The sequence below is a fragment of the Podarcis muralis genome, chromosome 8 (assembly GCF_964188315.1).
Source record: "Podarcis muralis chromosome 8, rPodMur119.hap1.1, whole genome shotgun sequence".
Lineage (NCBI taxonomy): Eukaryota > Metazoa > Chordata > Lepidosauria > Squamata > Lacertidae > Podarcis > Podarcis muralis.
Genome location: NC_135662.1, coordinates 23,662,451 through 23,690,416, shown reverse-complemented (window position 1 = coordinate 23,690,416; position 27,966 = coordinate 23,662,451). Strand labels below are relative to the sequence as shown.

The window sequence follows — 27,966 nt, the reverse complement described above, 5'->3', positions numbered from 1 at the left end:
TAACCATGTTGCAGGCTAACAGCAGTACTGTCAAAGTGCTTAACTGCAATTGAGGAGGGATTTGCTTGAGGGCAGTGGCATGCAGTTGAGGTGTGTATGTACCCAGTGTTCCTGATTTGCTAATCACATTTGCATTGTGGTTGTGGAGCCAGTGTTGCATCTGTTCTGGCCCTTATTATAATGCCCAAGGTATTTTTTTCTATTCCAACAATGGTATAGCATTCTCGGAGTTCCACCATCACTAAATATAGAACAACAATCTGAGAAAACTTGAAAGCTGCCCTTCTCATTGTAGTCAGCCAGGGCTTATGTGGATGTATTTTGGCAGTATAGTTTGGGGATAGTGATTTACAGGAGATTGATTTTATCGGATGACAAATATAGACTGAAAAGGAGTCCTGAGTTGTCAGCAGACTGTTGTCTTCATAATTTGAAAGCATGAAAGGGTTGTTCTTTGTATTTATAAATAAATACATAAATGCTTAGAACAGAAACACCTGGAAAATTTACTTTGGATCCAAGGCTAGTGTCTGCTTGGCTCTTTTGCTCACAGTAGTGTCCAGCATGACAACTCCGTGAACTAGGCTTGTTGTAAGAAGTTATGATGTAATTTTTAAAATGCTGTTATGCAAGGGCTTTTTTCTATAGCTGCTAACAATTTCAGCGTAAACCTTGCATGAGGGAGGGAAGTGTTCACTTTGCATGTGTTCCTGGTACTAATAGCTGCTCAACTTATGAAGTAATGTAAACACAATTATTTTTAAATGGTTGTTAATGCTTGATTTCATTGAGAATAACAAGGGTTCCACATTTTGGCATGAGTTAATAATGAGTAATAGTATGTTGAGCACTGACCAAATAACTCCACATTTTTACTATGTTTCACATAAATACATTATTATCAAAATGTTCCTTAAGTACTTTATAAAATGAATCCTTAGTTACTTGAAAATATTTGAATATTTTAAGTCAACAGGATTTGTATTAAATGACATATTGAAAACAAAATGAATTGGAGTTGGAAATATGTTGATGGCGTGGTGAGTGCAGTATGGAAGGCTCTTAGCATCAAATGAAAAGATAGCCAGAACTGGTGCACATAGAGTCCTGTACTCTTAAGTGCTGTTTCCTGAACTGTCCATGTGTGAGTGGAATAGACTGCTGCTCATGCAAAGGGACTTCCCCTTCCCCTCACCCCTTGCAGCGCTCCCCCTACAGCCTTAAAATAAATTCTGAAAGGTTGGGAGTCCCTCTTGAGCAGATTCTGGTAATACACAGGAGGCTGCAGGTGGAAGAAATGAAGGTGAAATTCTGTGGCATTAGCAGAAGTTCACTTGTGCAGTTAGACTCCATCTTAACTGGCTATTCTATATACTTTGACAAATTATTCTCTTGGGTTCCCTCACCTGCCTTCTGATTGTGACACAATTCCTACTTCATTTGCACTCATAGTAGTTCTAGTAGAATGTCTAAACCCATCAAGTCAACCTGACAGAGATCTTTACTGCAGTACAGTATAATATTTCCAAAGGAAACATTCCCATTTCCTCTGTGTGTGTTCATAAGATCACCACAGAAAGCAAAAACATATGCACAAAAGGTGACCTTGGAATCAACTCTTTGCTTCACCCTTTGGCCTTGTTCCTTCCTTCCGCCTTGCGTTACTTGCTGCTTACCTTGGTCCTTCCATACCTGCGTTCATTGATCTCCATTCTTTTGATCACCGGCACTGAATTCTTCTTGTTGGAGTTGCTGAAGATGATGGTGTGGATCATATTAGGATCTCTTGTGAACACCGTCCAACAACTGGTTGTTGCTAATTTCTAGGCTGTACAGTGTCATAAAATCATAGGGTCGTAGAATTGTAGAGTCAGAAGAGGACCCCAAGGATCAACTGGTTCAACCCTCTGCAGTGCCGGAATCTCAACCAAAGCAGATGGTCATCCAACCTCTGCTTAAAAACATCTAATGAAGGAGAATCCACAACCACCCAATAATACTTCTGGGTCCTCCCTCACCCCCACCCCCCAAAAGCCCCAGCATAGATTTGTTTGAGGCTGAAAGCTGACACGTTAAGGTGTTGGAGTTGATGATGGGGTTGCATAATAGATTGGAATGGGGGTGTGGAGGGAATTGGTCCAAGGACCATGTTCCTTTACAGCCAGTCTTCCAGGGGCCATATACCAGGGGTGGGTGTGTCCAGAGACAAAAAAGTGGGAGGAGCAACAGATGTGTCTCTTACATTTTTAGTGAAGGATGTATTGAAGCCATGCACAATTCAGAGGTTTCTATACATACATCTCTCCATCCAGGCAAATAAAACATATTATCACTGTTGATGGACACATCCCATCCAGGCAAAGACACTTAAGCAAGAGATGTAGTAGGGCTGATGAGGAGTGTGGTGTAGTCAGAGGGGGTGGAGCTGGTGAAGGGAGCATGGCTGGGGCAGATGGACTGAGGGCCAGACAGGGATCCCTGCAAGGCTGCATTTGGCCCCCAGGTGTGAAGTTTCCCACCCCTGTTATAGATGTTACCTATCTCCCTCAATCTCACCTCCAGTATTTCACAAATTTTAAATATTATATCTGTCTTAGATTAATATATACAGTCATTACAATTCAAAGTGTTTGAGAACATCCCTATTTTACAGTACACAATTTAACATTTAAATCATGTGGACATATGAAGTACAATTCTTATAAATATGAACCAGTGCAATAATTTTCTGGAAAGATCTTGTTCAAATCTTAGATGAGAGATGACTCATAAAATTACTGTGTTTTCAATATTTATTGTGTTTTTAATATTCTATTGGGAGCTGCCCAGAGTGGCTGGGGCTACCCAGTCAGATGGGCAGCATGCAAATAATAAAATTACTCTTATTATAATAAAATTATTAGTGAGGGCACTTTTTCTCAGACTGTATATGAATTATGGAGACTGTAATGCTAGTCTCCTTTGCAGGTTTGCTGTAAAGATTGCTTAGAAAATGTAAGTGAAATATTTTGAAAACATGCCATATCAATATGGATATTACCATTTTAATTCTATATTGTTCTTTTTTCTAATAGAAAACTAAAACTTCACTGTTGTGTAACTTAAAATTCTTATTTGGTTCAATTTGAAGTTATACAACAGGAGAATTTTAGTTTCTTACTATAAACTGATTTTATTAGTGTGGAAATTGACACATTTTGAGACATTTTATCAAGAACAGAAAATAAATGCATATTTTGAATGCAAGTTAGCTGCCCTTTGTTGTTCTGTTATTAGGGAGTGTTGCGTAGCAAGCACAATCCTTAACATAATCAAAAAGGAGGTGATTTTGTTTCAAGAATTTGTAATAATTCCTTGTCTTTAACACACAAGTATGTTCGGTATTGGCAAAAGAACACGTTGCTACCAAAACTGAAATACGATCCTTGAAACAGAAAGGATGTTGCCATGGAAAAATGAAGTAACACTCAGTGCAGCTGTGATGCATTAATGAATAGGATATTTTTTTAAAAGATCATTTGTGTTTGGTGTGGCTTAGAGGGTCCCAACCAGATGGTTTCCATGAATAGGATCTGACCCCCAGCTTGAGGACTTCTTACTGGCAGATTACTTCATTTTCTTTCCCTTGGATTGTCAGATCCTTACATTAATGTAAGATTTACTGCTGCAGATTTATATTCAGTTATATAAATCAGTCACATTTCACATTAAATTCACAATTTTAGACACACAGTTTAATAGTTATTTTTAAAGTGTAAAAAGATTTATTTGATAGCTTTAATATAAGCTATTGATGTAACTTTAAGAGTACAGGAATTTAAAGATATTTGGATTACATATATTTTTAAGCACTATTTCTATCAATAAAGTGATACGTGATACATTTTTGTTTAATCAAACAACTAATAAATTTTTAGAAGTACTCTTCCTTTTCTTTTACTCTCTCTCTTTCACTCTGTATGTGCAGAGCACACACAGTTACACATCTGTGGTATCTGAAGAAGTGTGCATGCACATGAAAGCTCATACCAATAACAAACTTAGTTGGTCTCTAAGGTGCTACTGGAAGGAATTTTTTTATTTTGTTTCGACTACAGCAGACCAACACAGCTACCTACCTGCATCTACATACATAGGTATGTATGCAGTTAGTTGGTGTCCCCAACATAGAAATTTGTCCAGATGTGAGCTGTCCAGGTGTGCATCAAAATCTTACATATTCATATGTTTTGCAGGAGTGCACGTCAGTGGCGTAGCGTGGGGGGTGCAGGGGGGCCCGGCCGCACCGGGCGCAACATCTGGGGTTAGGGCAAATCCACAGGTTAGGGGGTGCAAATCCACGGGTTAGGGGGCGTAAATCCACGGGTTAGGGGGCGCAAATTACTTGCCTTGCCCCGGGTGCTGACAACCCACGCTACGCCACTGGTGCACGTGCCAGCTGATTCTTTTTCATACAAATACCAATTTATTGTGAATAAATTGTTTTTTGGGGGGCAGCAATTTGTAATGTCAAAGCATGGGCTTATACATATGCACAAAGAAATGAACACTAATTGGGGGTGAGATTCTAATTTGCATATGCCCCAGTCTTATTCTTTGACAGAACTGGTTAAAAAGCTGTCATGGCTTCAATTTCTGTTGAGATGGCCAACTTCTAAAGAATGCAGAGAATTTTTTATTTTATTTTTTGCATATTCTTATAAGGGACAATTGAGTTGTCCTGGAGTAAGAGCCTGGTAGAAGCAGGGGAGCTTCTTTAATATGGGTCTGAAAGTAGCTTCCCTAATACGGGTTTGAGAACTTAAAAGCATCAAGCCTAAAACCCAACCAACAAACAAGAAAAAAATCTGAGGATGTCTGTGATTCAGCCGTCTAACAACATTCCAACAATGTATAGTGCTGGATCCTTATGGCAGCAGCATATGGTGCGGCATGGTTAGGTAGAATGAAATGCAGCTGAATGCTATGGAAAGATTATAGCTTGTGACTTTCTAGTGCTTGCCTCCCTTGGTGAAGTACAGCAATACCAGAGGACATTCAAAGTTCACTTCGTCTTCCCGATTCGATCCTTCTGATCGCTCATCACCCGATAGCCAAGCTGTACCTTTGGTGCTGCTAACACAGTGGTTTGACTTCATCTCCAAAGGCACACTCCATTGTTTCTCGAGACAGACATATACCAACAATCGTTTCCCTATACATACCTATGTAATATCTAGGTTCATTTAGGCCAGTGTTTCCCAACCGGTGTTCCGCGGCACACTAGTGTGCCGCGAGATGTTGCCTGGTGTGCCTGGTGAGCTGCCTGGCGGCGTAGGGAGCCGAGGGGCGGGGCTTCCTTTCTGAAGGAGCTAAGGGTGGGGGTCCTCCGGCGCCTTCGGCGAAACGGCGCCGGCCCAGAGCGCTTCTAGGAGGCTGCCTTTGTGCGCGACGTAAAGCCCTCTTTCCCTCCCTCCAGCCCCGTGTCACATGTGGAAAAGGGGGCTGGATCCAGTGACGCAACTCGGAAAACTGTTAGGGAAGCCAGAGCAGGAAAGTGAGTGGGAGGCGGCGGCGGCGCTTTAACCCACGTTTCCTTTTTGAAAGAGAAACCAGTGTTTCCCAACCTTTTTTGGACTCGCTCGCGGCACACCAGGCAACATCTCGCGGCACACTAGTGTGCCGCGGAACACCGATTGGGAAACACTGAGTTACATGAATAGTTTGCCTTTTTTGTGCAGAAAGCTACTTAAATTGTGATCTTTTATTTTAAATGTGATGATTTCAGTCATGCAAATTTAAGATCATTTTTATTTCATGGAGGGGGGGCAAAGGAGAACTATATTTGTAATGGCAGATAAGATAAGATGCAACGAATGAGTAGGGTTTGCATGACTGATAGTACAAGGAAAGAGCATCTGGTCATAATTGAAGCCTATGAATACTACATCCTTTTTGGCACACTGTGTGCACACTTTCCCTTCTAAACATGGACAACATGCACATTTTCAGACCTATTTCTTGTGCAATGAAGGCAATAAACCTTTTGATTCCCCCCCCCCAAACATAAACACAAAGGCTAAATTTCCCAAGTTTCTGTGCCAGTTATCACATTCCATCTACACATAACTGCAGAAGACAGATCATACTATTAGTATGTGGTTTTGGCAATAATGAGCAATATTTGGCGAAATAACGAAAGTTGTACTTTCATTAAATTTGTTGAGAACGATGCAGGCTTCACGAAGCACGAGCGTCTCAAACTACAAAGAAAACAAAAAGTAGCAATATATGAGCTACTAGTCAAATCTGAAGCCTTAGCTAGTGCTAACAAAAAGGTAATAAATGGTAAATGGAGCAGGATTTTCTTCCTCTCCTTTTTGTGAGTTCACTTTCCAAATCAATCACCTCTCTTGGAAAGAGGTGTGGAAAGGTAGATATATATTCAGCTTTTTGTACAAACGGTTTTCTGAACAAGTTTATAGGCTAAAAAGACACCTCTTTAGGTGTGACTTCTTTCTAAAAGATTTCCAAAATACAAACCACCTGCAACTTGGGGGCCTTCCCTTAAAATTCGGTTCATAAGCTGTAGAGATATTTGTAGCTGATTTTGATTCTTGCTATTGTGCAATGCTTAGATACAGTAAACACACCTTAAGGTCTGTTTATGAGATTTTATGGATTTGTTTTTGTTTTTCAGCTTGAAGTTCAGTCCTGCTGTGTGTTCATTCCAAATGACAGCCTTCCATCTCCTAGTACAATTGTGTCTGGAGATATTCCTGGGACAGTCCGCAGCTGGTATCATGGGCAGGCTAGCATGCCGGGAACTCTTATTCTTTGCTTACCTCAGATAAAGGTTATGAGTGCTGGCCACAAGTACATGGAGCCCTTGCAAGAAATTCCCTTTGTTGTGCAAAGACCAATTCTCGAAGAAGGTAGAGTATAACATATTCTAAAAGAGAAAAGTTCATTCTACGGTCATCATTTTCCCTGTGTACATTTCCAACGTGCTGAAACCTTTATATTGAAAAATGTCCTTCAAAATGCTTACATATGACAAAAAAAAATTATTTTGTGATTTTGCTCCTGAAATTGTATTACTTGTTTTTCTCACTTCTCAGTCTTTAATATTTTTGAAGGCCATCGTTCTTTCTATTGCTGCGGTTAAGTTGCCTGTAACATCCAGGCTTATCTTGTTTATTGCAACAATTTATTTATCTATCTATCATCTATCTATCTATTCTTTCATACATTCTCTTCCTCTTGCAAACTTTCCCCATCAGACTTATTTGTTTAATATTTGATCATTTTGTACCCTCTTTTATAGTTATCTTAACTTGATGTTCCTTTTAGTGATATCTTCATGATTTCTATCTTCATCTGTTAAAGGAATAAAATACAGTGGTCATGTTTAAGCGGCTATGAAAATTGCCACTGATAATTGTCATTCAAGTATGCTTCATATACATTATCGTAGTAATCCTCAGAGTTAGGCCAATGCTAATATTTTCATATTGCAGCAGTGGGTCTGAGACAGCAAGGGTGATGGGGGTGGCGGGTTATGTTTTTTTTACTGAGATTTGAGCCAGGACTTCCCAGTACATACCTCATGGTTTAGTGGTTCCCAATAGCCATCTGTTTAGTTTGTAACTGAGGTAAGACTTGCCCCATGTCCTTTACAGGCCTTGCACTTGGCCTCTCTACTAGACAGTAGTTGTGAGAACAGTCAACATTAACAGTTGCTGTTTTTCAAATGTATAGTTTGCCAATTTCATGTCATAACATGGCAACATTTAGGAAAGAGCTATGTTTGCTATTAAGCTCTGAATGGAACGTTCCTGACAATTGTGGTAGGTTTAAAGACTGACATGTGTAGATTATTTATTTTTGTTAGAATAGGAAATACATGCTATCCATATTTTAGGCCGTACACTATGCTTACGCCAGCTTATGTTAACCATAGACGTAAGTTTCATCTGTATTTGTGCAGTGTTGTTTAAAATTATAGTTTAGGCTGCAGTCCTAATCTCATTTACCTGGGAGTAAAATCTATCAAATTCAGATTTACTCAGATTTAGGTAGGGACATAGGTAGGGCTTGAACTGCCATGCCTGTTTTACTGCCATTGGCCTTTCTTAGTGCACAAAATCACATACAACGTTACCATTCTATGACTTTCCTTAAAATGTGGATTGGATGTATCAGAAGGTACAGTATATTAAAAGATGCATTCAATATTCATGAAGTCCAGTGTTTTTGCAAATAAATAAATAAAATGCTTCACATGTTCTTTCTAAACTCTCAAGTAAAACTAGCTGTGTCCATTTAATTCTATCTCTACCCCTGACTTTTGTATTATGAAGTGTTACTCACCAAACCACCGAAAATGTTACCTATGTAAAGCTAGTGCTAATCTGTGTACATGGATCAAAACAAAAGTTGAACCCAACTGTGGCCATACACCTCATCATTTGAAACACTACTACCTAATGTTCTCGGAACTCGCTCAGCTGAATTTGTACATATACCCGTAAGTCTGGATGAAAGCAAAACCATTTGGCTAGGTAGACTTTTAGCACAGTAACTCCCCATAGGTTACATTTTGGATGAAGCTACAGTGCACATGTTTGTAATGAGTGGAATCTTCATTCAGCACAGTTCCCCACTGAAAAACCTCAGTGTGCTTCTGATAAACACAATTTTTTGCTTTTCAATGCTGATGCCACCCTGCCTGATATAAAGAGAAGCATGTGTAGGCATATATATCTGTATGTGTATTATAGACATAATGGGTGACATCCAATGCTGTCTATGCAGCGAACTGCCCCTCATGCAATGGGGCTTCTCTTTCCTGTTCTCTCCCCTCTGCATCCTGCATCCCCCCAAAAAATGTATTCTCTGGAGGCTTAGGGGATCCTCCAGAGGCAAACAGCATTTTTTAAACAGATTCTAGGTCATTAAAGCATTAGAAATATATTTGTCTTTTTACTTACCCATATGAAGAAGGATAAACATTCCTTTAATAGAGTTCTTGCTCTCAGCAGTTTCCATTGTTGGTAGGGAGGGAAATATTTAATTCATGGTACATTTGTAACAATGTAAATGATAGTGTCATTTACATAGGGACACGGGTGGCGCTATAGGGACGCAGGTGGCGCTGTGGGTAAAAGCCTCAGTGCCTAGGGCTTGCCAATCGAAAGGTCGGCGGTTCGAATCCCCGCGGCGGGGTGCGCTCCCGTTGTTCGGTCCCAGCGCCTGCCAACCTAGCAGTTCGAAAGCTCCCCCGGGTGCAAGTAGATAAATAGGGACCGCTTACAAGCGGGAAGGTAAATGGCGTTTCCGTGTGCGGCTCTGGCTCGCCAGAGCAGCGATGTCACGCTGGCCACGTGACCCGGAAGTGTCTCTGGACAGCGCTGGCTCCCGGCCTCTTGAGTGAGGTGGGTGCACAACCCTAGAGTCTGGCAAGACTGGCCCATACGGGCAGGGGCACCTTTACCTTTAAATGATAGTGTTGATCAAGATTTCAGGTCTTTAGAACAGGCTGTAAAATGTTAAGAAGGTTTTACCAAGAGCTGAACAAAGTAAATGGAGTGAAATATTACTTGGGGACTACTGAGAGTGTTCTTAGCCGACAGCTACCACTGTTATTGGTCTGGAAGGTTGCCATGCTTGGACTCTCCAGTTGCATAGTAGCTCTCCATGTTAGGGAAATACATTTCCCAAACTTGAGGTAGGTGGATAGCAAACACATTTGCGCTGATAGCATCATCTCCTTAGCGGTATGCCGACTTCTGCTTAATGGAACTAAGTTAGTTATATCCATTAATTCCAATGGGTCTACTCTGAGGAGGATTATAATTGCTACAGCTCTAAAATCTGTTCAATTATCTCAAATTGAATGATTACCCAGAACTGACATGCCCCCTCCTCATATTCCTGTAAACATATTTGTTCTCTTTAAAAACTTTGCTCTCAATGATGTGGCATTTTAAGCAATTTTTAGATGTTTTATCTATTTTTGAACCCCAGTAATCAGAATTCTTCATTACGGGAGATGCTTTAAATTGGAGGCTATAATCCATCTAAAACCAAATTATTCTAAATCCCATTGAAGGGGAGATCATAGTTTTAAATCTATCCTACTGAAATCAGTAGAAATTAAAAGTACTTATGTTGGCAGAGTCATGGGTGATTGCTATAAAAACAATGACAATATCGGGGTTCATCACATGGACAGGTGCAAAATATGGAATAGATTAACAGATATTCTTGATGTGTGTATTATATGTAGCAGGAGATGATAAGAGCTTTGTTATTCTAAGTTCCACACAACACAGTGTGGTTGCTGGTGATTATTTGATTTGAGCTATTTATTATTATTATTTTGGTACAGGAATCGTCCAGTCATGAGGTGGGTTAATTTATTTAATGTATTAAGCTTTTGATATTTTCTTTATGTATTGAATATTTTGCTTTGTTCTTGATCCACTAGGTGATGCTTTCCCTTGGACAATTAATCTGAATCATTTCAGCATATATACTCTTCTTGGGCAGCAAATGACCCTGAATATAATAGAACCAATGGGCTGCACTTCTACTCTAGCAGTTACGTCACAGGCGCTACCTTCTGCAGGATCTGAATCCAGGCACTCATTCGTTGTGTGTCTTCATGTTGACCTTGAATCTCTTGAAGTAAAATGCTCAAATCCTCAGGTTGGTGCATTTATTTGATTTATTGGGGCAAATCAAAAATGGTTGATTTAAGAATTACTATTCTGGGTTTTGTAATAGAAATACCTTTTTTTTTAAAGCTCTCTCCCCCCTCCCCCCAGCCTCAGAAAAAAGGAGCCATCAAGATCACTGTACTTAGATTAGATTACAATTTGCTTTGAAGCTCTTTTAACTTTCGTAATTTAAATTCGTCTCAAAGTGTAATAGCTACGGCACATAAATGCATCTTTTGGCTGGTGGAGTGAAATGACTTGCAGATGTACTGTTCAGTGTTGGGGCCCAGCTTTGCTGTCACTGTGGATGCATCTGTTGAAATGATCTAATGTAGTCTTTGTGCAAATTAGCACATACCTGTTCTCGTACCGTCCATTAAGGCAAAAGGCTATTTATTCCTTTATGCATTTATATACTTTGGCTTTCCATCCATGCAGACCCCAAGGTGACCACAACTGGAGCATAAAACAGATTTAAAATATATGTAATTATTACATTTTTTAAAAGCCAGTAAAATTCAAAAAGGGAAGCAGGAAAATAAGTCTTCAGTCACTGCCCACGCCAAAAGCATATTGAAATAACAGCATCTTCATCTTTTGTCTGAAGCAGGGATGGAAGGAGGAAACAAAAACAAAACCGGCCCCAATCAGGCTGTTGTATTCCGTATTCTGCACCAACTCAAATTCCAAGTGCTCTTCAAAGACAGTTCCTTGTAGAGCAGATTGCAGTAATCTAATCTGGATGTAATCAAGGCATGTCTAACAGCGACCAGATCCAGGCATGCATATTAATTGTATTTGATTGCATGGGTGGAGCACAACACCTCCTCCCTGTTCTTCACCTCATTAGCAAGGTGCTGAGTTGGAGACAGTCATGTCAGGGGTTGCAGTTCAATCCCAAAATGGTTTTGGTAAAGAGGGTTTCTAATGTTGGTAGCATGCTGCCCCCCCCCATCTTCTTCTTTTTCTTTTTTAGCTAATAAAAGCTGTCAGCTTGGGCAGCGTAGCAAAGCTCTGGCCACTGTTCTTCTCATGCAAAACCAGCTCCTTTTAAAAAGGAAGAGGGAGAAAACAGTCAAGGAATATATAATGATGCAATTAATGCATGCTTACAGAGGACAGACACGTAATTAAATTGCTATGAATAATTATTTGCTAAATTATGATATGCATAAAGGTAAAGGTACCCCTGCCCGTACGGGCCAGTCTTGACAGACTCTAGGGTTGTGCGCTCATCTCACTCTATAGGCCGGGAGCCAGCGCTGTCCGCAGACACTTCCGGGTCACGTGGCCAGCGTGACAAGCTGCATCTGGCGAGCCAGCTCAGCACACGGAACGCCGTTTACCTTCCCGCTGGTAAGCGGTCCCTATTTATCTACTTGCACCCGGGGGTGCTTTCGAACTGCTAGGTTGGCAGGCGCTGGGACCGAACGGCGGGAGCGCACCCCGCCGCGGGGATTCGAACTGCCGACCATGCGATCGGCAAGTCCTAGGCACTGAGGTTTTACCCACAGCGCCACCCGCGTCCCTATGATATGCATAATAGCTATTTAAAGGGTTACTCTCTTGCATTTACATCACTTCTCTGTCATCTATTTGCAACCACCTGTGCCACATCACATATGCTTCTGGAGGGTTACCTAAACTTCAGAAACACCTCTGCAGTAGCTGGCGTGGAAGGCAGGGAAATGTTACAAATTCAGATACAAATTGATGAGATTTTTCCTATGTATTTTTATATGTAAAGAGCACAGTTTATAACAAAATAGGCAGCACAGTCCAGAAAGCTGCTAATTGCACATCTGTGGGTCTGGCGTGCGATGTGATTTCCCCTCTTTCATCAGCATGGTACTATGTGACTTTCTCCAGCTGCTTTCCCTTCTTACATTGCCTCATGCATCTCTGTCTGTCTATTGTTGACACATTGCCAACAATTCATTGTACCTAGAACCTGTTCTAGTGGATAACCTCCATCGCCGAACAAGCCACTGCCACCCTCAAGCTTCTCAGACAGAGGCAGTGAGGCAAAAGCCAGATACTCATCTGGCCTGTATTTCATAGATCAACTTATGTTTCTTGCGTGGAACCGTTACTCTGCATGTTGCTAAGCAGTACACCTGAAAATGCCCCCCAGGATAGGATAACCTGTATCTTGAACATTCTGTGGAAAGGCAGGACAGTCCATTAAATAACTGAAATGCCTGTTCTTCCTAATTTTCCCATTCCCAGGTCAGCAGGATGGGTTGTTGGCTCTGCCTCTTTGGTTGAAGGCAGGGCTCCCACCATGCATATTTTCATCAGTTCCTGCGTTTTTTCATCAGTTCCCTTTGAGCACCCACTTTGATGACAAAGGGTTTAACAGGGGTTAGTGTTGCTGTTACAAGCCTGGTCGGTCCCCAGAAATTCCTGTTGGTAGTGGGAGGCACAATAGATTACTCTGAATGACAGCTCATAGAAAGACCCAATAGCTGCTAGTCTCCTTAGCTTGAGAATGCCTTGTTTTTCTGGGGTAGAGGCAGTAGTCTCTTTCTGTCTTCAAAAGCGAGAGTGACACATAGAGCCAGTGGCGTAGCGTGGGGGGTGCGGGGGGGCCGGCCGCACCGGGCGCAACATCTGGGGTTAGGGCAAATCCACAGGTTAGGGGGCGCAAATCCACGGGTTAGGGGGCGCAAATCCATGGGTTAGGGGGCGCAAATTACTTGCCTTGCCCCGGGTGCTGACAACCCACGCTACGCCACTGCATAGAGCAGGGGACTTAAGCCTGTTCCCCAGCTCAGAACATTCAGGTTCTAGGTATAGCTGGTGTAGGGTTGCCTCAATTGCCACAGGAGAGCTGTGTGCTCAGGCTAGCGCAAGCATGCACTAACTAGTGATTTGGAGCTAATAGGATCTGCACTGTGTCTAGCATGATTCTCAAAACAGCGCTCTCTCTCTCTCTTGTGATGAGGTCCCTATTATAAGATTTGAATAGGGTGTGTACATTGTTAAAAAGAGATTTGCTCATCTCTGGATTGTTACTCTTGCTTTTAATTATACTATACTTCTAATTTTGAAGATAAGTTTCCAAAGCTACCACAACATTTAAGTAGTATTGCCAGAGTTGGGAATGAAAGGGACCTCACACCAGTACCGCCTCTCTTTAAATTATTATCTGCATATATGGGAATGATCAAACAGTTCACTTCAGAGTTGCCACCAACATGCTAAATAGAAACCACCACCCTCTTTATAATCAAATGCAGTTAATAAAATATAATCGGATAAATTTCTAACCAACAAGTGAAACCTTAGGCCTTCTGCAGGGTTGTTTAGTGTTTCTTTCATATTACAGAAATGGTATCTTTCTGTATTTTGTGTGCAAACAACACATAGGGTATTTTAGTTTTTTGTGTTCTTCCCATGGGAAAGTAGGCTGTTCATACATCCATGGTGTACGTTATAGATTCAGGTTCAATACAGCTTGCAAAAGCTTGCTTGCAGATAGGCATCTCAGGCACAACTATTCTGAATCATAGAATCATAAAATTGTAGAGTTGGAAGTGATCCCGAGTGTCATCTAGTCCAACCCCCTGCAATTCAGAATCTCAACACATGTTGGTGACATCTCTGTTTCAGAATGCATTTCTCAGCAGGGGGGTGAGATCTCGAATTCTACACCACCTTCAGGCTTCACAACAAGATAAAAAGGAGCCAGAGTGATGTGTATATTTTCTTGATTGCTTATTTACTTGTGCCTTAAGAAAGTGTTATGAAGAAGCACCATTAAAAGCTGCCATAATACAATAGAAAGGCACAGAAATGGACAGATGCTGCAACTGAAAGACAATTGATGGTTTTTATCTTCTTTTACTTTGCCTTGCAAATATTTGGCTAAACCCTAAAGAAGAATTTTAGGTATATGGTTTTACTGTTACATTGGTTTTTTGTTTTAGAAAGAGCACTCTGCTACGGCCTCTACAAGTGTAACACTGGCTCCTTGTTAACCAATCTAATTTATTAATTGTGATGTTTAATGCTGTTCTTGGTTAGGGTGCTTTTGAAACATTTGTATTGAGTTTCATTATATTGATTTGTCTTGCAAGCTGGCTTGAATGCCCTTTGTAAACAGAAAGGCAGAATAGAAATATTTTTATAAATATATACATAAATCTGGAGCCTGCTTTGGATACTTGTATTCCCTCCTCGTCCCTCCACTCACTTTCCTTCTCTCTTCTTCTGTAACCACAATTAAGCAGTTTATTGGCAGATGGTTTCAGATACTCTTTAAAATGTTTTCTTACCAAAAATGTGGTTGAAAACCTCCAAGTATACTTTCCATTGAAGAGCTTAGCACAGAAATAAATGTATGCTATAGCCCTTCTAGGATAGTGTCACTTCCATAGTTACAAACACTGTTCCCAAATTTTGGCCACAATTTTCTTTCTGTAAAGAAAGGTGTCTGGGGCAAGATAGATCCCACAAAATCTATTTTGGGAATTACTGTATTTCCTTGTTCCAATCAATTTTAACATAATAATAATAATAATAATTATTATTATTATTATTATTATTATTATTATTATTATTATTATTATTATTTATACCCTGCCCTCCCCAGCCAAGGCCGGGCTCACGGCGGCTAACAAGCAATAATAAAAATAAGTTGAATAATTACAACTTAAAAACAAGATTAAAATACAACATTAAAATATTGAAACATTAAAATATTAAAATGCAGCCTCATCACAGGAGGAGAAAGGAAAAAGAAAAAAGAAAGAGGGGGAGGGAATCATATTGGCTCCAAGCCAAAGGCCAGGCAGAACAACTCTGTCTTACAGGCCCTGCGGAAAGAAATCAGATCCTGCAGGGCCCTGGTCTCATGAGGCAGAGCGTTCCACCAGGCTGGAGCCAGAGTTGAAAAGGCCCTGGCTCTGGTTGAAGCTAATCTAACTTCCTTAGGGCCCGGGACCACTAGGGTGTTGCTATTTATGGACCTTGAGGCTCTCCATGAGGCATACCGGGAGAGGCGGTCCCGCAGGTACGAGGGTCCTAGGCAGTGAAGGGCTTTTAAAGGTCAAAACCAGCACATTAAACCTGACCCTGTACTCCACTGGGAGCCAGTGCAGAGCATGGCAGAGACCTCGTGAGGAGCCTCGCTGCAGCATTCTGCACCCGCTGGAGTTTCTGGGACAGCTTCAAGGGCAGCCCCGCGTAGAGTGAATTACAGTAGTCAAACCTGGAGGTGACCGTCGCATGGAGTCTCACATGGTTTATCATGCAAAAACTGATTAAGGGTACAGGTTATATATAGTTTTGTCTTCTCCTGACACAACTCACATGGTTTTGTTTGGGACAGTCTTGTGCTCCAAGGTACATTGGAATTTGGCTTGAGGTAACAAAATCCTCCACAAAATCATCTCTGTCAGTTTCTACGTTTTTGTCAGTGATAGGATCCTATTTGTTAGTAGCTTTCAGCAGGAAGTCATTGCATTATGTGCTACTCACATTGCCATAATACAGTGAAGATTTTAAGAAGTACAGTGGTACCTTGGTTCTCGAACGGCTTAGTTGATGAACAAATTGGCTCCCGAATGCCAAAAACCCGGAAGTAAGTGTTCCGGTTTTCCAACATCTTTCGGAAGCCAAACATCGACGCGGCTTCCGCTTGAGTGAAGCCAATTGGAAGCCATGCCTTGGGTTTTGAACGTTTTGAGAGTTGAACAGACTAAATTCGAGAACCAAGGTATCGCTCTATCTTTTCTGTGGCCTAATAATGAAATTTCAGAAAGTATTTTCACTCCACAGGGGACTGGGAGAGAGGGCTTGCATGAATCATTGACACTTGATCAGCTTATCAAAGTATACTAGAAATAAGTCAGATATTTTTCAATGTTAACAATATTAGATTTATGTTGTACTGCCATCCATATGTGCCATAATCAATTTCCTTATGACAGTTACCTATGTAAATACTGAAAGTGTTAAATGTATAAATTTAAAAAAGTACCCCTCTTTACAAAAAGCTGTATGACAAATTGCATGAGGACTGCTTTCTATCAATGTTTGATTTAAATATTAAACATTAAAATATTAATTGAGAGGAATTTTGGGCTCTTACAAAAAACAAATACCTCCAGCGCTGTAGCTATATAAAGACAGTGAAACCAAAACCTGAGGATAAATCATATTCTCAGATGTACAAAATTAAGTCCTGTTTTCTATCAAATTTAAACTGACAACAGTGTTTTTCTGCATCTGTTCTGCCCACATTAGAAGCCAACGTCATTCTCTGGATATGTCCCGAGGCTGAAGCTTCTTTATAATATATGAACATTTTGATTCCCCTCACCCTCAAATGATGGCAAGCTGGGTATGGTGTCCAGCTGTGCATCTGCCTATGTATTGTGTTTGCAGATTCCCTGTTCTTTTTAAAATACAGTATGTGGCAAACTGTTGTCATACAGATTCTATGATTAATGCTTATTTGTGAAGCCTTGTGTAAATACCTTAGAACTGAGACAATGCACAGTTATACAGAGTGTTTTGTGAATACTGAAAAGACACATTCCAAGAGACTCCCCCCCCCCCTGCATACTGAGAACAGCTTCATATCTACCATGAACAAATAATTTCGCATTTTGCAAACTATATCGCCTTTGTTTATAGAATCTGAGATTGTTGTGAGTCCACTGAATGGGATGAGCATTTATAAGAGCCTGTGAAAAAGTGTATTTTTTTAAAAAAAGTATTTATTAAAACTCTACCTTGCATAGGGCTTGCATTTTTATACTGTACTTTTACATTTGTTACATGCTTTTTACCATAGCAAAAATGCTGAGGTTGGGATTTTTACATTATAAAATTTTGAAGTTTTAATGATTTGCTGAACCTTATTACCTTTTTCCCGTTTAAGGTGCAGCTGCTGTATGAACTAGCAGATATAATGAACAAAGTCTGGAATAAGATTCAGAAGAAGGGTATTTTGCACCACCCTCCAGCTTATACAGAATCCACTTCAGGACCTGCACCTCCAGGCTCCCCTGTCAAAAGTAGTGTTGGGACAGCTCCACCAGACACCAGCACATGTAGCCCATCTGCTGACATTGGGACAACTACAGAGGTACGGTAATTAAAAATTATATTGACATGCTATGGTAATTGGCTAAGAGTCTGAGCAAGTGACCAAATAGGAATCAATAGGATAAAAGATGTAAATAAATGAACATGGATAAATATTCATTGAGGTTTAATGAATCATGCTCAACATCAAACCTTCACAAGACAGAAAGAAGTGATACAAATAAGAACATTATGAATGCGTTCATGGTTTATTGTCACATAAATGAGGTGCAGTGAGCCTTAGGCTTGTCCTTCCCCACCCCCTCACTATCCCGGTGCAGCAGTGAGGAGGAGATTGGAAGCTGTTGCTTCTGCCTTTGATCAGCCACAGTTCTCCTCTTGGTATCATGAGGTCACTGGATTGGTCATGAGGCAAGAGAAGAAGCTCTTTGGGAATGTGGGCAGCTCCCAATCAGCTTTTTGCTCCTGCCTGAATGAAGCAGCCTCATCACTCTTGGCTCCTACTGTCTTGTGGGGCATGCTTTTAGTTTGCACTTTCTGGATAGAGTTGCAAATTATATTGACTACCATCCTGAAACATGAAGAGCCATCTTGTGCTGCTGCAGATAGAATGCCATTCCCTGTCTCTTTTAGGTGGATCTATATATAACCATCTCACTTGTTTTCATATTAACTCAACCAAGTCTGGTCTAACTATCCTACTTAAGCCAATGGCAAAACCTATATGTGATTTGTAAGCTTTGCCCACGGGGGAAACAAAGCAAAATTCTAAAGGAATGCCTGTCCGATAATGATTTTCCTTTTCCTTTTCCTTTTTCCCTTCCTTCCTTCCTTCTTTGAAACACTTTCGGCCCCGGTTGGGGGATCTGTGGCCCTCCTAGATGTTGTTGAACTCCAGTTCCCATCATTTATGACCCGCACGATTGATGAGAGTTGGAGTTCAACAACATCTGGAGGGCCATAGGTTCAGCAAAACTGCTTTAGGCAATTTCTACTTTAAGCAAAGCAAAACAAAACAAAACAAAAAACACCCAACAACCTAGATTTTTATTGTATTTTGGTAGTTATCCATTATACTTTGTTACTCATAAATTACCTCATTTTAGCTTCAGCTAGCTTTCTTCTAACATCAGATCTGACTCAATAGGTTTCCATGAACACCTAGCCAATTGCTCTGCAAATTGATAGTAAAAATATACGATGTTTTGTAATGATTTTTTTAAGTAGGCCATATTGGAAAGCTATGTTTCAGTCTCTCTCATGGCATTCTAATTCCAGGGTGCTTCAGCATGTGGTAGCTTTATTTAAAAAGTGAGCAAGGAATAAACTTTTCCCCTGCTTCCTTAGAGAAGCATTTTCCTGGTTACATTAGAGCAAATATATTAGTTGATAGCTGATGGGAAAACCAAACATGGGATAAGGTCTTTCTTGACTCTGCCAAAAGTTCCTTTTGGATTATCTTTTGGTATGGACCAGGATTTACTTTCAAAGGATTCACTTGGTGGAGAATAGTGCTAGAGACACCAGTAGATACTTCCCCCTTGAAGAGGCTGTGATGGTGCCTGACTTGGACTGTACCACCTACGTTAAACACAGCAGTTTATAGCACCTGCATCGTTCTTAGGCTGGGGAGGCAACAAGAGCAACAACAGCAGAGGTTCAGAATTTGATTGCAGAAATTATTAAAGAAAAGGTGTCCATGAGAAAATAGATTAGATTTAGAGACCATAAATCTCTGAATCAGGGATCATCTGAGATCTGAATATAGTTTCTCAGCTATTATTAACTTCTTCTTTTGCTCTGTATTGTGAATAATAATAGTAGAGTAAACTCATTAAATCTAAAAGAGTTCGTTTCATCAGGGTTTATAATACTTTAGCTATGTTTCAATTACTGGAACATGATACGGTGTAAGATTTCCTGGATATATTTAGATTATTGTTGGAAGGGGCACTGCTCTGAAATTTGTTACTGTTTTGTTTATACATCCAGTACAATTTATGTTTAAAGCCTTGAACGTTGTCAAATAAAAATACGCTTGCATCCTTTGTATGAATTTTTGACTTCAGACATTTCACAGTTAAAGCATACTACTTCTCTTCTGGACCAGAATGATTATTTTGAAATGTTTCACCCCTCAAAGTTCTTTCAAGTATACAAGTCTTTCCATAAATGAACCGGGGGGGGGGGGGGGAGTTAGGGTGGTATGACCCACTCCAACAATTGTTTGTATTAAATAGCATATGAAGTATTTATTTATACTATCCATAGATGATTTATACATTTAAGCTGTGAGTAATTCTTTTCATGCTGACAGGTTGATAGGGAGTGCTGCTCTCTTATGTGTGCAAAGCTATCAGGATTCCTGAATTTCAAACTGGGTGGTGGCTAAGATGGAAACATGAGTGAGAGGCTTAAGCACCAGAGCTTAGAAACAGTTAATCATTTTTACCACCCCTGTATTGGAGCGAAGGTAGCATAGAGTACAACAGGCCACTTGTTACTGTTTACTTAAGTACAAACAGTTGAGGAAGTGTTTAGTCCTTGGGGAAGCTGTATGATTGAACAGAAACACAGAAGTTATTTTGATAAGGCAGAGCAGTCATTTGCCCAAAACTCTGATCATCCCTGAGCTTTAATGCGGGCCAAGGATGAAGGTCCTATATGTTTGGTTCCTCCAGATGAATAAAGATAAATTCTCCTAGAAAAATAAACTCACTATTTTGGGTCAATTTGCAAGAACCGGCTAAAGAATTAAACTGTGTACTTGAAGGGCTTGGCATGAGGAAGGGTGGGAAAATAGTTCAGCCTTCTAGATTCTGGCATTTTTATGGATTTGGATGCAAAGTGGAAAATTGAGGCATAGATTTACTTAAGTATGCATGCGAGGGATTAGGAATTCCAAATAAAGTGGAATAAGAAATAAAAATGTTTCTTGTCAGTATTCCTAACATTTTGATTGGAACCTAATATTTCAAAAAAAAAATTAAACTTATTTTAAAAAATAGTATTAGAATTTATAGGAAGAAATTATTCCACAGTCTGTCCAAAAGTGTCTAGACAGCTTTCAATTTTGTGGTTGGAAGAGCTAGTTTGGCACCCATCATGGGACCCATTGTTATGATGGCCTCCAAAAACACAAACTGCATGCAAAGCTGTTTGTGTGAAACGTGATTTTAGACAGTTCTAATCAGGACATTAAAATCCTTCTCTGTGCAGTTTTTCTTGTGTTGTCTTAATTGCACAACCAGTTTTCTATGCAGTTTACATTCTCAGCTAAAGTCACACCAGCAGTTGCTCATTTCTTCCTGCAACTTGGATTAAGCCATAAAATGGGAGATGTTTTGAGCAATCATCTTTGAGCATTTTTCCCTTTTCTTATATTTGACAAGGAATGAGAAAAACATTGAACAATTTACATTTCTGTATACTTCAGAAGCAAGGGCATGATGACCCATGCATCTGTGATAGATTTTCTGTAATGTTTGGTTCATACAATGAGATATTATGTGATATTTTCATGCAGTTATTACCTAAGAAGTGTTGTCGGCTCAGATAACATTTGTAGTGTACTTCTGAGAATTTGCTAGGTTTGCTATTGTATTCACTGGAACACAGATTTGAGTCCTTGAAAGTTAAACATGTGGTAGATAATTACATACTCATTCCTTCAGTAGAGAATGATTGAATATTTCTGAAATGCTTAATTTATGTTAGGCTCCATGGATTTAATTAATGCTACCACAGGTGAAGTTATGCCCTAATTAATAACCAGTTGATTATCTGTGGAGAGTGATTGAATTTCTAATATATTCAGAATATATTCTGAAGCCTTTTCCCACACTCGGTTTTTTTTCTTCAAACATTGCAAAGATATCTGTAACTTCCAACTGCTAAACACAAAACAGATTTCTCTGGAAGGAAGTCCTACATCTCAGATTAAAGTCTGAAACAGCTGAATGCAAAAGGTTTTTTAAAATCCAATTTATAAATATCAAATCTTGCCATGACCTTGTTATTTTCTTCTTTCTATAACTTTTTGTTTACTATTGTTAGGATAGATCTTTTGTCATGAAAATGAATCATTTTTGGAATTAGGTCAGTAAAAAAATCATATATATGCGATGAGGGTAGGAGCCTCCTCAGCTGCTGCCATATATATATATATATATATATATATATATATATATATATATAGTCTATAAACTATAGTTTGGCAGATCTAACTCTGAAAATTATCAACAAAGAAGTTCTGCAATGCTGCTGCTTTCAAGCACATGGAAAAGGATTCTTTTATTAAAATTAAATCACTTGGGAGCAGCAAACCTATCCAGAGAACATCAAAACTAACTTGAACTTCACTTTTGGACCAACAGAGAACACGTTTTCATGTTTTAAACAAGTAATACTTTGACTCCTAATAAGATACATTTGTTTACTTCTGTTATGGTAAATCCATACATTCCTCTTACAGAAGGTTGATTCTGACTCTTCGTCGCTTTTAATTTTTAGTGTTCATCCCAAGTTATTTGTCTGTTACATGCTTTTGTGCCTGACCAAGTCAAATGCATTGTAACTGGTTTTCAAAAGTTTATATGAAATTTAGATGAATTTTTTGAGGAAAAACTTGATGCAAGAAAGTGAAAATATAATGATGGATGTAGGTTGTTTAGTTACAAAAGAGTGGTGGGAAGGAGGGGGGGACTTGTTAAATAGCACTATATCAGGGACGTCCAGCTCCCAAGAGACTGCCATCTACTCCCGGGGGGGGGGGGGGGGAGTGGCAGTGATCTACCCATTTTTGAGGGGAAAGGAGGAGTTCAGAGTTGTTGAGCCTCTAACAGACGGACACAGCATTACAGCAGACAACAAAGGATTGCTCACTAAATGACCATTTGGACACCCCTGCAGTATATCTTGAATTGGGCTCAGTAGCATGTAGGCAGCCAGTACAAACTCTTCAGAAGTACTATTATATTGTTCTGGACAACTGAATCTGACAATATTCTAGCAGTTGCATTTCGCACCAACAGCATCTTCAAGGGCAGCTCAGTTTAGAGTGCATTATAGTAATCTTGCCAGGAGGTCACCAATGCATGGGTTACTGTGGCCAGAGTTTCTCCATCTAGGAATGGCAGTAGCTGATGAACCAGAATAGGCACTCCATGACACTGACACTACTTCAAACTCAGTTGAGAAAATTGGATCAGGGAGTACCCTGAAGTTAAGTACCTGTTGCCTCAAAAGGAATACAACCCCATCCAAAACAGGCCATTTACTCAATTATTGGACCTGAGAACTATCAACTCACAACACCTTTGCCTTGTTGGGATTCAGCTTCAGTTTCTTGTGTCTCATCCAGCCCATTACCACCTTCAGGCATACTCAGCCAAAATCCCACTCTTTTCTGCCTCTGCATTGTAATTCTGTTGAATCTTCCATGGTCTTTTTTATATCTAGGGAGCAGGAGAAAGAGATATAAGCACAACAAAAATGAACAAGATCATACAGAAAAGCATATTACAAATGTATTTTATATAGATTGGATCTGAATATGATACATTTGTGTTAGGTTTCTACTAATGTTTTGGGGTTTGGGTTTTTTGGCAGGGTGAATCTCTACAAGGTGGTGACGATTCTCCGTTCTCAGATTCTGTTACCTTAGAACAAACAACAAGCAATATTGGCGTATCAAGTGGACGTGTTAGCTTATGGATGCAATGGATGTTGCCAAAACTCACTGTAAAGTTATTTGCACCAGATCCAGAAAGTAAAGGAACAGGTACTGCATACAGAATTTATAAAACAAAACTAGTAATTTGAAGTTACCTAGCAGTTTTGTTCCAAAAAGTCTTCTAGTATTAACAGAGATGGCATTTGGGAGTCCTAAATCTACAGTCTTCAGACTTATTTATTTGAATATTTAAGCCAAACTCAACAGTGAAAGCTCAGGGTACGTGACAGTTAAAATGACAAAACAAATATAGAATCCCATCCACTTAAATAATAAGATAAGCCCAGAAAGATTAAAATCTTAACTTGCTACTCTCCATCCCCAGTGCACCTGTGACTAACTTCTTTTTCCAGCCAGTACATCCAACCTTTGCAACAGATTACTATTTGGCAAATGCTGCTTTTTTTATGGCTGCTTGGAGATTGCTTATATATTTGGGGTTGGATCCAGAATTTCCCTCCTACAATAATAATAATAATAATAATAATTTATTATTTGTACCCCGCCCATCTGGCTGGGTTTCCCCAGCCACTCTGGGCGGCTTCCAACAAAGATAAAAAATACACTAAAATGTCACATATTAAAAACTTCCCTGAACAGGGCTGCCTTCAGATGTCTTCTGAATGTCAGGTAGTTGTTTATCGCTTTGACATCTGATGGGAGGGCGTTCCACAGGACGGGCGCCACTACCGAGAAGGCCCTCTGCCTGGTTCCCTGTAACTTGACCTCTCGTAGTGAGGGAACCGCCAGAAGGCCCTCGGAGCTGGACCTCAGTGTCCGGGCAGAACGATGGGGGTGGAGACGCTCCTTCAGATATACTGGACCAAGGCCGTTTAGGGCTTTAAAGGTCAGCACCAACACTTTGAATTGTGCTCGGAAACTTACTGGGAGCCAATGTAGGTCTTTCAAGACCGGTGTTATATGGTCTCGGCGGCCGCACCCAGTCACCAGTCTAGCTGCCGCATTCTGGATTAGTTGTAGTTTCCGGGTCACCTTCAAAGGTAGCCCCACGTAGAGCGCATTGCAGTAGTCCAAGCGGGAGATAACCAGAGCATGTACCACTCTGGCGAGACAGTCCGCAGGCAGATAGGGTCTCAGCCTACGTACCAGATGGAGCTGGTAAACAGCTGCCCTGGATACAGATTTGACCTGTGCCTCCATGGACAGCTGTGAGTCCAAAATGACTCCCAGGCTGCGTACCTGGTCCTTCAGGGGCACAGTTACCCCATTCAGGACCAGGGAATCCTCCACACCTGCCCGCCTCCTGTCCCCCAAAAACAGTACTTCTGTCTTGTCGGGATTCAACCTCAATCTGTTAGCCGCCATCCATCCTCCAACCGCCTCCAGGCACTCACACAGGACCTTCACCGCCTTCACTGGTTCTGATTTAAAAGAGAGGTAGAGCTGGGTATCATCCGCATACTGATGAACACCCAGCCCAAACCTCCTGATGATCTCTCCCAGTGGCTGCATGTAAATGTTGAAAAGCATGGGGGAGAGGACAGAGCCCTGAGGCACCCCACAAGTGAGAGCCCAGGGGTCTGAACACTCATCCCCCACCACCACTTTCTGAACACGGCCCAGGAGGAAGGAGCGGAACCACTGTATGACAGTGCCCCCAGCTCCCAGCCCCTCAAGACGGTTCAGAAGGATGTTATGGTCGATGGTATCAAACGCCGCTGAGAGATCCAGCAGAACTAGGAAACAGCTCTCACCTTTGTCCCTAGCCCGCCGGAGATCATCAACCAGTGCGACCAAGGCAGTTTCAGTCCCATGATGAGGCCTGAATCCCGACTGGAAGGGATCCAAATGGTCCGCTTCTTCCAGGCGTGCCTGGAGTTGTTCAGCAACCACTCGCTCAATCACCTTGCCCAAGAATGGAAGATTTGAGACTGGGCGATAATTGGCCATCGTGGCCGCATCTAAAGATGGTTTTTTAAGAAGCGGTTTAATAACCGCCTCTTTCAGCGGGTCTGGGAAGGCTCCCTCACGGAGGGAAGCATTCACCACCCCACGAAGCACATCGCCCAGTCCTTCCCGGCTAGCTTTTATAAGCCAGGATGGGCAAGGATCCAGGAGGCAGGTGGTTGGCTTCACTTGTCCAAGCAGCCTGTCCACATCCTCGGAGGTAACAGGTTGGAATTGATCCCAGACAACTTGACTAGACAGGACTCTAGCACTCTCCCGCCCTGGCTCTGCTCCCACGGTGGAGTCTACTTCTTCCCAAATCTGAGCGATTTTATCTGCAAAAAACTTTGCAAAATCATTGCAGGAGATCATGTGGCCCATACTGGGCCCAGATGTCGCAGGTGGTTCCGCTAAATTGTGAACCACCTGAAAAAGTCTCCTGCTGCTGTTTTCTGCAGATGCAATAGAGGCGGCGAAGAAGGTCTTCTTCGCCGTCGCTATCGCCACTTGGTAGGCTCGACGTTGAGCTCTAACCTGTGTCCGGTCAGATTCAGAATGGGTTATCCGCCACCGGCGCTCTAGCCGTCTCAACGATTGTTTCATTGCCCTCAGATCCGTGGAGAACCACGGGGCTCTCCGGGCTCCATGCAATCGGAGAGGGCGCTTTGGAGCCAAACAGTCAATAGCCCTGGTTAACTCCACATTCCAGCGGGCCACCAGGGAATCGGCTGAAAGGCCATCAACATGGGATAAAGCATCCCCTACCACTCTCTGGAAACCATTTGGATCCATTAAGTGGCGGGGGCGGACCATCCGAATTGGTCCCACCTCCCTGCAGAGGGGATGGGTCGCAGAGAAGTCCAGTTGCACCAGGAAGTGATCTGACCATGGCACTTCTTTCGTTTCGCTTTTACTTAGTGTCAGATCACCAACATCCATAGAGGTAAACACCAGGTCCAAGGCATGTCCGCGGCTATGGGTTGGGCCAGACTTATTCAGGGACAGCCCCATGGAGGCCATGCTTTCCACGAAGTCCCGAGCAGCCCCTTGTAAGGTCGTGTCGGCATGGATGTTAAAATCCCCTAGGACAACCAAGCTAGGTGTCTCCAGGAGGACATCCGCCACGACCTGAAGCAGCTCGGGCAGGGAATCCTTGGTGCAGCGGGGAGGTCGGAAGGGCTCCTTGTGTTCACAGAAAGATCTGGGACTCCTATCAGAATAAGTTGTAGAGAGCACTTTTTAAGATTCCACTTTTCCATTGCAGCCCCCCAGCCCCCAGTCTCACCTCCCATAATGCTCCACTGAATTCCATAACCACCTGGAGTAGTTTTTCACAGGGCAGAAGGCACTGCAGAGAGAAGGAGGCCTCAAAGTATGGTCTCAGTTGTTCCTTGACAAGCAGGGCTTGTGTTTGATGCCTTTCAAACTTGGTACCAAATGCAAGCTCCCCTCTTGTCAGTCTCACTCAGGAACTCCAGAGTGCAGTCTATCCCTGGCAAAAGCTTATCAGCACTGACTGCAACCCCTGCATGGATCAGCTGCACTTTGGAGTTCCCAGTTGAGAGCCCCCAAATGCAACCGATCCCTGCTAAATGCAGGGTGTGCAGTCAAGCGCCAAGCAGCCAGAATTAGCTGCAGGGCTATTCCTTTGCAATCCAACTTGCCGCCTTTTATGGAATACCTGCAATAGCTGTATAGGAAGACTTCATTTTTGGGGTAGAGAACTTCAAATGAAATGTGGTCGATGCATTTATAAAATGACAACTTCTTAAGGGTTCGAACTCATGGCTTATTTTCATTGGATATTTATTTATACTGCAGAAATATGTGTTGTTGGTGAATTAGAAGACCTCAGTGCCTCAGTAGATGTACAAGATGTCTACACTAAAGTCAAATGTAAAATAGAAAGCTTCAATATTGATCACTACAGAAACAGGTAGCGACCACACCTTGTGTGCATTATTATTATTATTATTATTATTATTATTATTATTATTATTATTATTTGTCAGTGCTCATGTAGTAACATTTTACTCTTCATCTTTATTGGGGTGGCTAACCCATTTCAGGTATTGACTCATGATCAACATTTCAGGGACTGCATCTTAAAGTGGGCACAGCTGAAGTGTGAAAGTGGTTGTGAGGATAACTACAGCTCTGAGTTGAGCATTAGAGATGTCAAGGGGTTCCTTCTACCACTTAGAAAGCAGAGAATGAGATTAACTCCTTCTTTTTGCCAGCAGCTCCTCCCTCTGCTGAACCTCCGTTTCATTTCCTGCGTTGCCTGGAATAGTACCCACTTGCCCCTTTCCAGTGCATACATATCTTTTTTTAACCTCAATGTCAGTATCCAACAGCACATTCCACTAGAGCAGCCAACATCCTCACCTGCCTTTTCTACCATACATCTCTGGGAGACAATTGCTGTAGTAGACCATACACGGCCACCTATCAGAGGTTAGCTGGGGTATATATCACAGAGGCATTTCCCACGCTCATCTTAGAATACAGTATTGGGAACTTACCATGAACATTATTCTGAGCTGAGTCCCTTGGTGGTGT

At 41.3% G+C, this 27,966-nt stretch overlaps 1 protein-coding gene across 7 annotated transcripts in view; it reads left to right on the top strand.

The window, feature by feature from the left end:
• VPS13B (vacuolar protein sorting 13 homolog B) overlaps window positions 1-27,966 on the top strand; it is a 357,629-nt gene that overhangs the window by 163,706 nt on the left and 165,957 nt on the right. For all 7 annotated transcript variants that reach the window (XR_013393869.1, XM_077932818.1, XM_077932820.1 and 4 more), the window contains exons 23-27: window positions 6,680-6,914; window positions 10,472-10,692; window positions 17,596-17,802; window positions 23,373-23,544; window positions 27,226-27,340. Coding sequence is in view for 6 of the 7 variants with exons in the window: in XM_077932818.1 (XP_077788944.1) it covers window positions 6,680-6,914; window positions 10,472-10,692; window positions 17,596-17,802; window positions 23,373-23,544; window positions 27,226-27,340 (950 nt within the window). In the remaining variant the exon portion in view is untranslated. The remainder of the gene's footprint in view (window positions 1-6,679; window positions 6,915-10,471; window positions 10,693-17,595; window positions 17,803-23,372; window positions 23,545-27,225; window positions 27,341-27,966) is intronic.